The sequence below is a fragment of the Delphinus delphis genome, chromosome 11 (genome assembly GCF_949987515.2).
Source record: "Delphinus delphis chromosome 11, mDelDel1.2, whole genome shotgun sequence".
Classification (NCBI taxonomy): domain Eukaryota; kingdom Metazoa; phylum Chordata; class Mammalia; order Artiodactyla; family Delphinidae; genus Delphinus; species Delphinus delphis.
The window spans coordinates 55,902,529-55,915,178 of record NC_082693.1 but is presented as its reverse complement, the minus strand read 5'-3'; the positions used below and the strand labels follow the sequence as shown (position 1 = coordinate 55,915,178).

Here is a 12,650-nt window from a genome sequence, read left to right as displayed (position 1 = left end):
AACTACTTTTTTTAAACCACAGTCTCCTTCAGCACATAACCTCGCATTTGCTTCAGCCACTCAATAACAGTATTACTTCCTTGGTATGCTGCAATAATATATATCTGTATTCAAGAATCCAAAACTACAAAATAGGTATAGGTTATAAGAAAATCATTTCTGGGACTTCCCTGGTGGTGCAGTGGTTAAGAATCCGCCTGCCAATGCAGGGAACACGGGTTTGAGCCCTGGTCCAGGAAGATCCCACATGCCCTGGAGCGATTAAGCCCATGTGCTACAACTACTGAGCCCGCGAGCCACAACTACTGAAGCCCGTGCACTTAGAGCCCGTGCTCCACAAGAGAAGCCACGGCAATGACAAGCCTGTGCACCGCAACGAAGAGTAACCCCTACTCGCTGCAACTAGAGAAAGCCTGTGCACAGCAACAAAGACCCAATGCAGCCAAAAATAAATAAATAAATTTATATTAAAAAAAGAACATCATTTCTATTACAAGAGTCTTCCCTTTGAAAAATTCAAATCTCCATACATTAATTTGAATAATGTTAGAAATCAAAGGAACGTAACTGTCCTTTTTCTGTGCCAACTGATAAATCAGAAATAAACACTATTTCTGAAATACTGTTAAAACTGACAGTCTAATTTTGCAAAAGCAAAAATACATATCTTTACCATGTCTTGGGATTTTGGCATGTACATTATTTGCCCAAGGCTGGCATATACAATAAAAATAAAATCTATTTAACCACGTAGTTCAGGTTGTAGACTATTCTGAAGAATGAATTCTCTAATGACTTCTACTTAATTGGAGCAAATTAAGTAAAAAGACTTTGGCTTTGTAAACTTTTCTAAAATGTGCTAACAAATCATCTTCTTCTTAGAATAATAAACACAGTGGACATAAATCAATATTTGATGCCTGAGCATACTGCTGTACCTGACAATCATTATTCATTATTACAACCATCAAAAATCATAAAGGGGCGTATCTTGTTCAGGATCTGAAGATACGGAGGAGTTTATTTTATAAGTTTTATAAGTTATATATGTAAGTTTTAGATAGGAGAGAGTTGTCTTTGCTCCATTTAAAATTATTTGCCTTAGATATATGAAAAATGGAGGAGCAACCTGAGAATTGGGGGTGGCAAGTTTCCAGTTTCTAGAGTTTTACTATATGTTTTTAGAAGGAAAACATATTTTACTTGAAAGCAACTTTTTAAAATAACAGTACGAGATTAATCACAATCAGCAGAACTCACAAGCACATACCATCACTAACTAGATTTTTAGAAGGGTGACATGAAAAGCAATGCCTTTCCCTTCAATACACAATCATTTTCCAAATTCATTACTCTGTGATTCACTTTCCTTACTTTGCTACTGCAGCTACTTAGTACTATTCTACTTTCCTTATATGGTATTTATTTTAGTGCTTCAAAAGGCTCAGACCCAAAAGATCTTTAAAATTATTCATACACATTAAATAATGCAAAGAATATACAACAGTTTCAAACTACTGCACTGACTTCTCAATGCTCTAATTATAAATTACAAATGAATTTTATTTGTAGGGAAAAAAGGCATGCATGATGTTCACAAAAATATGTCTGGCTAACAATAATAAGGAGAAAGAACACAGGTTACAGAAACAAGGAATAAACCAGAATATTCAAAATCTTTCACCCTTAATGAAGAGGGAATGAAGACAAGGTAGACCTCCTGTTATATACACTTACACAGAAAGTATCAGGACCTCATCATGCAAAAAAATATGCAAGTATTAACTGCCTACCCTGAGACATAGCAGAATCATTTTTTCCCGCACTCTTCCACGCTCCCCACTCCAATACCCAAATATTTAATTAAATAAAAATGAAGGGCAAACCATATGAATGCAGCAGTACCACAAGGTAAATTGAATGAGTGAATGAATAAATGAACCACACAACTTAAGAAACTACTAGTTTCATTACAACCACTAATAATCAGGACTCATTACCGTAATTTCACATGCTTTACAGTTAGCCAAACATTTTTGCTTTCAATACCTCAGTTCTCATCAGCAACATTAGGAGGTATAAATGACTAAAAAGCTGAGGTTTTCCAATACTAATCTGCCCAGACACATAGCTAATAAATTCATGGAGCCCAGACTAGCACCCATCTTCTGAATCCAAGTGTGGTAGTCTTCCAAAATAATATATTATGCCTCCATTAAAGAAGAGCACACGCTCAAAGGTAAATAAGTGACCTTTCGCAACTTCCAAAAAGTAAATTATAGGTGCTATATTAAATATTTCCTCTGAACTTCCTCCAGAATTCTGAAATATTTACTCTGTATAAAGGAAAAGAGGAACCAACATTGCTAAGAACCTATTGTCAGGTGTTTTACACTGTAATTGATCCTCTAAATAAGCCTAAGAGAAGATATTTTATTAATTTTAAGGAAATGGAAACTAAGGCATAGAGAAGTAACTTGCTATAGATAACCTAACTCAGGCTGTAAGTGGTAGACACAGTCCGAGTCCTAAGTCAATGCTCTCCCATTAGATTTATCCCATTTAACAAAGGAATTATTAAATGCCTATTAGGTGCCATGCACCATGCCAAATGCTTCAGATAGAGCAATGCTAAAATGTATCTATGCTGGACTTCCCTGGTGGCGCAGTTGTTGAGAATCTGCCTGCTAATGCAGGGGACATGGGTTTGAGCCCTGGTCTGGGAGGATCTCACATGCCGCAGGGCAACTGGGCCCGTGAGCCACAACTGCTGAGCCTGCGCTCCGCAACAAGACAGGCCGCGATAGTAAGAGGCCCGCGCACCGCGATGAAGAGTGGCCCCCGCTTGCCACAGCTGGAAAAAGCCCTCGCACAGAAATGAAGACCCAACACAGCAAAAATAAATAAATTAATTAAACCACATTAGAGAATGGCTGAAAACACTTTAAAAAAAAAAAGCTCCTTCCTGAAATAAAAATGTTAAAAAAAAATGTATCTATGCTACCCAGAATATTACACATAATACTTAACACAACACCATCTAAACAAAATTCCTCGTAGGAAAAACATGTCTAGACTGTAAGAACAAAATTGCACTCTTCTTGTTTACATTATAAATTTGATACAAAAAAAAGCATGGTGTACTCTATGAAACAAATTGTGGATAATTCTCATTTGCCTCAGAAGCTCATATTTAAGTGGCAAGTCCCACTCCAAAAACAAAAGCAAAAAACAAACAAAAACACCCACAAGAGGCTTTATTCCTAATATCAACCTTATGAGGTAAACAGTTACCTATCCACATTTTTCGAGTGAGAAAACTGAAGTTTAGAGAGGATTAAGTTACACAGGTAATTAAAAGCATAATTGGTGATTCCAACTCAGGCTGGTTAGTACCAGAGACTTTAACAAAATCATGTAAAATTCCAGCAAAATATAACTCCCTTTAATAGGAAATAGTTATAATGAGCTCCATTTTATTCAGTCAAAAATGAACTAAACAATTAGGCAACTTGGGCAGCTCCAAGTCATCACGTAGAATCATTAACGTTTGCTATGAAAAAGTGGTATATAATGCATACTATCAAAGTAGTAATTTGCTCAAACTGCATTCTTAGGGAATCAATTCTTTTTATTTAAAAACATTCATTTGGGCTCTTTTTTTTTCAATGTCAGAATAAATAATGCTAGCAACCTAAAATAAATGCACAGCTGTTATGTACAGTATTTTGAAGAACACACACACCTCAGCATTGTAAAATATGCACTGCTAGCAATATATTATAGGCATAAGCTCCTATGAATGATTATATTGCTAATTTAGATTTTTTTGGTATTACTCTAATTTACTGAAGTAATGTTAAATCTCATGCCTGCAAATAATGTCAAATAACAACATTCAAACTCTGCCTGCCCTAAAACTTACATAACAAATTCCATCCATTAATATAAAACTTTTCATTATGGACATCGGTTTATATGTATAACAAGTTCTCCGGAAGATAAACTACAGACTTTCAAAGTTCTTAATAATTAAAAATCCTGCCAATATGAATACAGAATAACTCTATAATTTCTCTAACAGAGAGAAAAAAAATCCTTCAAAAACTTTAGAAATACACTAAAGCATCAAGCTTGTAAATTTAATTATAAATCGTCTGTGGAATCTAAAATTTCCTCCTGAAGCACAAATCTGATTTTCACTTGCATTGTCAAAAAGAAATTGGTTAATCCTCATCATGTAAAAAAAAGTCTCTCACACTATGGCAAATTCATTCCCTCAGTCAACTTCTCATGAGGTCGCAGAACTGCATCAAGAACGATAGATTACTGTGCCATTCTCTAAATCCAGCCTAGTCTTCCAGACTTTTTGTATTTGCAATGCTGATTGCGCATCCTCCCCTACCTAAGTGAACTCCAAATCACCCTTCAGAACCCAGTTCAAACATCACTGACCAGAAACCAACTCTTTAACTCCCTCAAACAAGGTTGTTCTACTCTAGCATGTACCCATAACATGCACCACAAAAAGTGAACTTCAAGTATTCACTGCATCTCTAACAGTGTATGGCACCTAGTAATATTTATTGAACTGTACAAGGAAGTCTAAGTAAACATGAAAATCATTACTGATTAATTTCTTAGAAAAATCTATCTAAAATATTGCAAAAACAAAATCTTTTAGAGGTTTTGATAATTCTATGCAAACACAAAGAAAGTTTTAAGTTTACTCTCCTTTATAATTTCCACTAATACAAAGATACCCCCCCACACCTGATCCAGAAAACATCATGGCCTCTTAAATGAAAATTCTTCCTCCCTATAACCTATTACTGGGTCCATCACAACATTTTCAGCAGTTGAAAGACAAAGATTTACATCTTAATCATCTTTTTCTTTTTCCCTTTAGCGTTTACCCCTATTTATGCAGAAAGCACTAAGTAACTACTGATGAAATTCCTGTTTTCATCAAACATGAAAAACTTGACTCCATCTCAGGGTCTTCTATTCTTTCTGCCTGGAAACACATTGACCCAGATTTTTGCATGGCTTTCTCCTTTCTCAGTTTCTGCTCAAAAGCCACCTCCAGAGAGGTCTTGCCCTCATCATCTTCCTTAAATAGTCTCCTCCTTCCATCCCTAACCAATTACTGTACCCGTATCCCCCTTTTCTTCATCACAGTTGCCACCTTCTGAAATTGTTTACTTGTTTATTATCCGTCTCCCCCTCTAACACATTAGCTCCATGAAGGCGGAAACTTGTCTTGTTCACCATCATATATACCCAGCACTTACAGCAATGTCTAGAAGAAAATAAACACTCAAATTAAAGGATTTAGTTGAAAGTGTCTACTCAAAAACAAGCAAGTTCTATGAACTTTCCATCTGCAGAGAGAAGAAAAAGTCTTCACTTTCAAACTATGCTCTGAAACATCTTAATAGCAGTCAGAGGTCAAATTCCCTGAAGCACTGGACTATATATAATTGTTTTATACATACATATCTATTTTAGATACGTAACACAAAAGTGCATCATGTATCAAATTTAAAATTTGGAGACTGCTATCTCTTCCATCAGGTTAAATAGTTTTGCTACAGACCTCAAAGTTTGGCCTGACATGTCTATGAATATATGTACAATTTCTCTTAAGTGTGCATAGATTAGAAAGTTTCTATAGCTCTGAATTTTTTCTAATCTAAGGCCAGACATGCTCACTCACATAAAATTATAAAAACGACACCCCTAAAGCACTATTCCATGCACTATTAAATCAAGACAAAGTTAGCACATTACCTCAAAGTATAATTGTGCAATAAGTAAATGTGTAAAATGTAGTACCTGTAATATAATATTATTACTTACTCTCACTATAACACAGGATTATTACTAAATGTTTTGGTGTTTCTTGATGAATATGTTTATCATTTTAAAATATGTGAGCAGCTGTTGCATTCTCCCAGAAAGTCAAACTTGAAACACAAATTTCCTAATACTTCTCTTTCAAATTTCCATATTTAATTAAATGATCCTGAATCTTCAGAATGATCAATTAAAAACAAAAAACAAACCTTCTACTTACATCTACTTAATTTGATAAATCAGGATTTTCCCTGTAGAGTAGCATTAAATTAAGTGAGAAAGACACTAGATGCTGAGTCCAATCCAAGGATAAAATGGCCTTCAAAATTCCCATTTACTAATTTTCATACCAATCAAAACAGTTTGATTGTTCTATCTTTATGTTAATGTTAAAACTTAACCTTATTTTAAAACTTAACATCAAAATGACAACCACAGGGCTTCTCTGGTGGCGCAGTGGTTGAGAGTCCGCCTGCCGATGTAGGGGACGCGGGTTTGGGAGAGGCTGTAACAGTGAGAGGTCCGCGTACCGCAAAAAAATAAAAATAAGCATCGTAATTTACAATGTAAAAAGTAACACAAAAACACATTCCTGCCAGATACGACACAAAACCAAATGTTCCTCTCGGAAACACATTGTATTACATAATCTGTCATTACATTTTGTCCAGATGCTGATACAAGATGGAGCAATGTTTCAACATCCAAATATATAAATGGAAAAATGGTACATCAATAAGTTTGAAAAAATCCAAGTGTACTCATTGTTACCTAAAGTGCCAGAACACAAAACTCCCTCTTGCTTATTTTATCATTCCTTGGCAAAGTAAATATGTACTGTGCGTGCATTCTCATCTACTTTCACATAAGGAGAGACCTTTCAATTCACTAAAAGCAGAGAAAAAACTGATGTTCCCAGTACTAGAACAAACTCTCTTTTAAAATAATATACTCTCTGTATCTTCAGTAGCTTTTAGTTATTAAAGTCAATGAAAAAAAAGGAAAAAAAAGTCAATGAAAAATACGTAGGCAAATGAGACATTTCTAAGATCTTAAGTCAAATGTTTAGCATCTTGGGACTTCCCTGGTGGCTCAGTGGTTAAGAATCCGCCTGCCAATGCAGTGAACACGGGTTTGATCCCTGGTCCAGGAAGATCCCACATGCCACGGAGCAACTAAGCCCTTGTGCCACAGCTACTGAGCCTGCGCTCTACAGCCCGCGAGCCACAACTACTGAAGCCTACACACCTAGAGCCCATGCTCCACAACAAAGAGAAGCAAAGGCAAAGAGAACAAAGAGAAGCTGGAGCACTGCAACGAAGAGTAGCCCCCCCCACCACCGCTGCAAATAGAGCAGCAAGACCCAACGCAGCCATAAATAAATTCATTAAAAAAATGTTAGCATCTCCACTAAATGCAATTCTGTAAGTCATTTACTGTTTTGATTTCTATAGTTCAAAAAAGGGACACAAAACTGGTGCACAATCTCTTATTCAAGCCCTTAAAGGCCACGTATTTCTCAGAATTGGAATTTGTCAGATTTTAGAAAGTTAAGATAGCATATATATTACATATGACCTAACACCTCCCAGGGTGGCCTAGACAGCACTTGCCATCAAATATACTAATATTTCTGCATCAAAACAGAAAATCAGGTTAACACAGATAGACCATGAGTAGGCTACCAATTTCAGTTGGAATTTGCCTTCACACTTGCTTTTTTAAAAAGTCAGTTTTTAGAGCTTTTGGAAATTTGGACAGCCAATAAAAATACATTAAATCATCTCATCCAGTTTTCATAAGGAGAATGGTATTCAAAACCTAGAGAACTCCTACTTTGTACTAGGCACTAGGTCAGGCACTGGGAGTAAAAAGGTGGGGGCCAAGGAGGAGGACATAGAATCTAACGTCAAAAAGCCCAAATCTAATAGAAGCTCACGTTAAACAACTGTAAATGTATTATGGGGTAAACACAAAGTATCTCCTTCAACCAATGACCTTAGCCATACAAAATACAGCAAGAAATACAGACCTTAACACTGCCAGAAACACTTTGTTACTTACAACCTTCCCTCAGTCCTGTACTCACTCCACACACATTTTTCTAAGAAGCTGGTTATCTAGTTTCCCATAGGTAATTAAGAAGCAGAACTGTAAGAAATGATTCAAGGAAGTAAAGGAATGCAGGATGCCCTTCTTCCCATACCCTTTTCCAATCTGTTGTTTCCCACCACGTGACTGCACTGTCAAATGACAATTTGGCACCAGTTCAGTTTATTGCATATTTATTGATAACCTACTATGTATTATGCACTTAGAAGGTACCAGAAATGTAAATATAAATGACAAAGCCCTACCTCTCAGGTGCTTACAATCCAGTGGAGGTTAAGGTGGACGGTGGGGATGGACAGTAAATTACAATACCATGTGATACATTCAATAATAGAAATTTGAAGAATAAAAGCAGTACAGCAGAAGGATTTGGGAAATCAGGAAAGGTTTCTTTAAGAAAGTGACACCAGAGTAGTTCTGAACGATAAGAAATTTGTCAAACAACAGAGAAGTGATACTAAAAATACCACCACCATCCCCTCCAAGCCCCACATAAAAACATATGCATGAAAGCAAAAAAAGGGAAAACTTTCAGGGTAAGTGGCAGATATGTCCGAAATATCTAGCTATATCTAAATAGACTTAGGTTCCTGGTGTAAACATATACAAAATATTAAAGTGTGTCCAGAAAAGGAAAATTGTTTTTTTCCTCTTAGGTAATTCATTTTGCATTTCATGATTATACAAGCTATGTGGCCTTACCAAAAAATAAACATTGTAAACCATTTTATTAATGCATAATGTAGCATATCCCCAAGTGATAATACCAAGAGATTATCATCTGTATTTCAGAGAACAAGATGTCAGAAAAAAATATTAGGAATTCTTTTTTCCAAGTCATTTCTAATAGTATAGACAAAGTAAATAAATAAACAAGCCATATCAGCATGACTTGTCATGAGAGGAGTTTTAAGAGTTTAAAAAAGGATGTCAAACAGAAAAACTAAAGCAACGAGAAAAAAAAAATATATATATATATAGTATTTAAGTTGAAGAAGGAAAAGTTCAACGCACAAAACCAAGTTAAAAATTACAAAATAATTTTAAAACCTTAAAACCCTAGTGTTCATTCTATTTGTTTTCGAAGGTAGACGTTCTACAACAGACACCAATTTTAGTATAGATCTTTCCAAAAATACCTAGTAAAAGTCACAATGAAATTCAACTCCTCTAAGTATTATGGGTAGAAATCATCCATAGTAAGGAAGAACAATCACATGTATCATCAACCGGAATGATTCCTGTCACAGCACTAGATCCTTTGATATCAATATTGTGATACCAATATTGCATGTAATTCTATTCAAACATTACCGTGCAACTCAGATTAACTCTGCCTCTAAAACTGCCCTACCTGGTACCTTGGTTTCTTTTGCTTCTTTGTGCTACGAAATCCACTAGAAGTCTAGGTAACAAAATCTTATTTAGTAGTATCTTTTCTGAAGATTGTATCACTGTTTGCATAAATTGTCCTCAAATGCCTATTAAGCAAGCACATGGAAAGTTTGCCTTTAAATATGTAATCATCACAAATGAACCTCCTACAGTTAAAAATGTTGACAATTAAAAAATACTGTTTAACACTGCTTTTTAAAGAGCAAACAATAGTTACCTTATTTTTACCAATCTAATAATGTCTAGTCATTATTTCATATTTAGGTGTGAAGCATACCTTTTCTTTATTTTTCTGTATTATTAGAAAATCTTATGAAGCATATTTGTGAGTAAAAAGGGTAAAACTCTAACTTCCCACGGGTTGCAAAAAATTCTGTAAAGGTCTTTCAAAATACAAATACTTTTAATACCAGTATCTGCTGAAGAGATAAGAACCAAAACAACTGGGTTAGAAGCACTTCTAATGAAATCTACTCATAAATCTAAGTATTTACTTTTGAACAAAGAGAATTTTCAGATTATAACTAACTGTGAAGTACCTATGAAAAATCAAAAAGTAAATTAAATATTCAAGGTTATTAAGTAAAAACACAGGTAACTAGTTCTCTTGGGGAGGAATATCATTCTGAGGTTTATCTTCCAAGATCAAGTAGTACTTCGAAATGGAAGGGAATATAAATCACTCATGCATTTTGTCCTCATTTTTCTGCCATATAAATTTACTTTAAAACTAAAGTATTGTAGAAACTAAAAATCTTTAAAAGGTTGTATTTCTTGCTTGGTTAAATGTACAGGCAATTCTAATTCCCCAAGAGTATCAGATTAGGCTACAGATATCGCTATACAGTATACTTAGAATAAAAGGGTTCTGCCAACAAATGATGCTTACATTAATTAGAATGCCAAAAAATGTGAAAGTTTCTCAATTCCTATCTAAAATACAATACAAAGTAATCACAGAAGTCACTGCAACTCAAGCCCTCAGGAAAAAAAATGAGAGTAAAGAACCTTTTTAAAATTAAATGAGGATCTTACAAAGTCAAAAAAGAAGTGGAGAAGTTTTGTCTTTTTTTTTACACGCACTTTGTATTTTTCCTTTAGATTTAATATTACACGAGAACTACAAACTGAAGCGGAGTTCAACATACAAAGTTAACTAAAGATCTTGGTCCATTAAGAAGTATTTCAATGAAAAGAGATCTGAATGTACACATCAAACCACCTGAATGTAGCCATTTAGCCATTTCAGTCCACTGTGATTCTTAAGCAACCCTTTAAATCTGGGATAAAGTTATCTTCCAAAATTGCAAAAGAGATGTCTTCACTGGAGTTTGGGAAATAACTCGTCAAATATACCAAGTATTCCCAAACAACAACATAAACCCGGTATGTAAAGAGATATTTTCAAATTTCTAAGCCCCGCCCCCCTACTTTATTACTTCCACTTATGTTGTTTTAAGAGGCAAATAACGCTGTACTTATGATTCTAGAGGTCTAGAAATTCCTAAAATCAAGCATGACAGAAAATCTGTTCAACTTTGAACTCTAAATTCAAGCATGGCCTCCCTCGTGAACAGATTCTAACTAGGTACTTCCTACCATTTCGCCAAGAGTCTAAGGGTTGATATCACTGCATTTAATTATTAGAAACCGTCCAGAAGATTAAGAAAGGAGTAGGATTCTTTGACCAAGAGTTTTGAAGCAAAATGTGTTGCATTCGGTCTTCTGGATGTTGAAAAGTGAAGGCATCTCTTAGGATTCGAAGGAAGCTGATGTTTAGGTTCCTTCCAAGAGGTTGGTACCCGTATGTAAGACTTTTGTAGTTGTAATATACCCACAGTGCCTGGAATAAACGCAAATTCTAAGACCTTGGAGATGTTCTCATAAAAGGAAAAAACTCGTATTCGCCAAGGCCCATAGTTACCAAGAGTTAGAGGCTGTCTCTCCTAGACGGACCACAGAGCCTAAACTAAGAACTAGGAGCGCCTCTTTCAACCCCAGTCACTTGTTCCGCGAAACTTTTAAGTTAGACCCAAGACAGCAAAAGGTGGAGAGGCCCCGGCGGAAGTAGAAACCTAGGGCTAGCAACTTCACAGACAGAGGCGCCTCGGGTTCCTCCGCCGCCCCAGGATTCTCCGGACTAAGTCTCTACCAGACCACGGAAGCTTCACCCTCCGGGTACGGAAGCAGAGGAAGCATCCCAGTTGCACTCTTTCTCTTCCACCACCCATAGCCTTCTGAACCCAAGGGCCTGGCAGCTCCTGAGGCCCGTTAGCCAGTCCAGTGTCCCCCACCATTTACGTGTACATACACAGAAACACACATAAGTTGCAGATGATGTGCGTGTATTGAGAGAATGTGAAGAGCCAGAGACCGCGGCAGCTGCCAGGAAGGCGGCAGCGCTGTCTAAAGCGGGCCCGGGGTCCTTGGCCACCGCCGCTGCCGCCTTCTCTTCTTCCCCAGGAAGCAGCGCGGCGGAGGCTCCTCCGCGCTGGAGGGAGCCCGGGGGAGAGAAGTCTGGGGGAAACCCCAGCGCCAGCTGAAGGGACCCGGCCTAGGATCCAGAACTGCCGCTGCAGCGACCCGACTACAGCGACGCTTTACGTCCCGTCCACCACCCTCCCCATACACACCCCCTCCCTCCCTCCACCGCCACCACCCCCCCCCGCCCGCTCCGTTCTCCCTCTCTCGATTGGAGCCGAGACAAAAGCAACGGGAAGCGGCGGGCCGGGACGCTGCCCGCGGACCCCGGGCGCGACCGGCCCGGCCCCGAGGCATTCCCCCGCCTTGCGGGGGCCCCGAATCCGCCGCCCCCGCCGCGCGCCCCACTGCCAGACTTCCGAAAATTTGCCAAAAACTCACCGCATGAATTTTCTTGTCCCGCGGATCCAAGATGGCGACGTATCCACCGCGGAGGCTGCTGGGAGCAAGACCTTTACCCTCTGACCCCCGCCGTGACCCCCGTCGTTCCGACTTCCCTCGAGGCGGCGGCGGAAGGTGGGAGCGGCGATTGCCTACGGGACAGAGTTGGGGGTGGGTAGACCGCTTCCCGCGCGTTCGAGACGGGTTGGGGAGGAGCGCTTCACTCCCTCACCTTCCTCCCCGCGGCCTCCACCGTGTCTCTCACCGAGTCGCGGGGAGGTTCGTAGCTTCTCCGCAGTCGTTACAGCGAGCAGGGCCTCTGCGGCTCCTACGGCTCCCCTGGGGCTGGGCTGCTTCGCAAGGACCACGGGCCCTAGGTCCGAGGAGGACCGCGGGCTCCAGGGGCGGGGAATGATGAGGTG

At 38.3% G+C, this 12,650-nt stretch overlaps 1 protein-coding gene across 4 annotated transcripts in view; it reads right to left on the bottom strand.

Moving 5' to 3' along the window:
- CNOT2 (CCR4-NOT transcription complex subunit 2) overlaps nucleotides 1-12,332 on the bottom strand; it is a 112,037-nt gene extending 99,705 nt beyond the window's left edge. For 2 of the 4 annotated variants that reach the window (XM_060025229.1, XM_060025228.1), the window contains exon 1: nucleotides 12,229-12,332. In XM_060025229.1, the coding sequence (XP_059881212.1) occupies nucleotides 12,229-12,233 (5 nt within the window). In that variant the 5' untranslated portion in view covers nucleotides 12,234-12,332. The remainder of the gene's footprint in view (nucleotides 1-12,228) is intronic. The other 2 variants (XM_060025230.1, XM_060025231.1) reach the window with 2 other exon arrangements.
- Nucleotides 12,333-12,650: the final 318 nt, after the last annotated feature.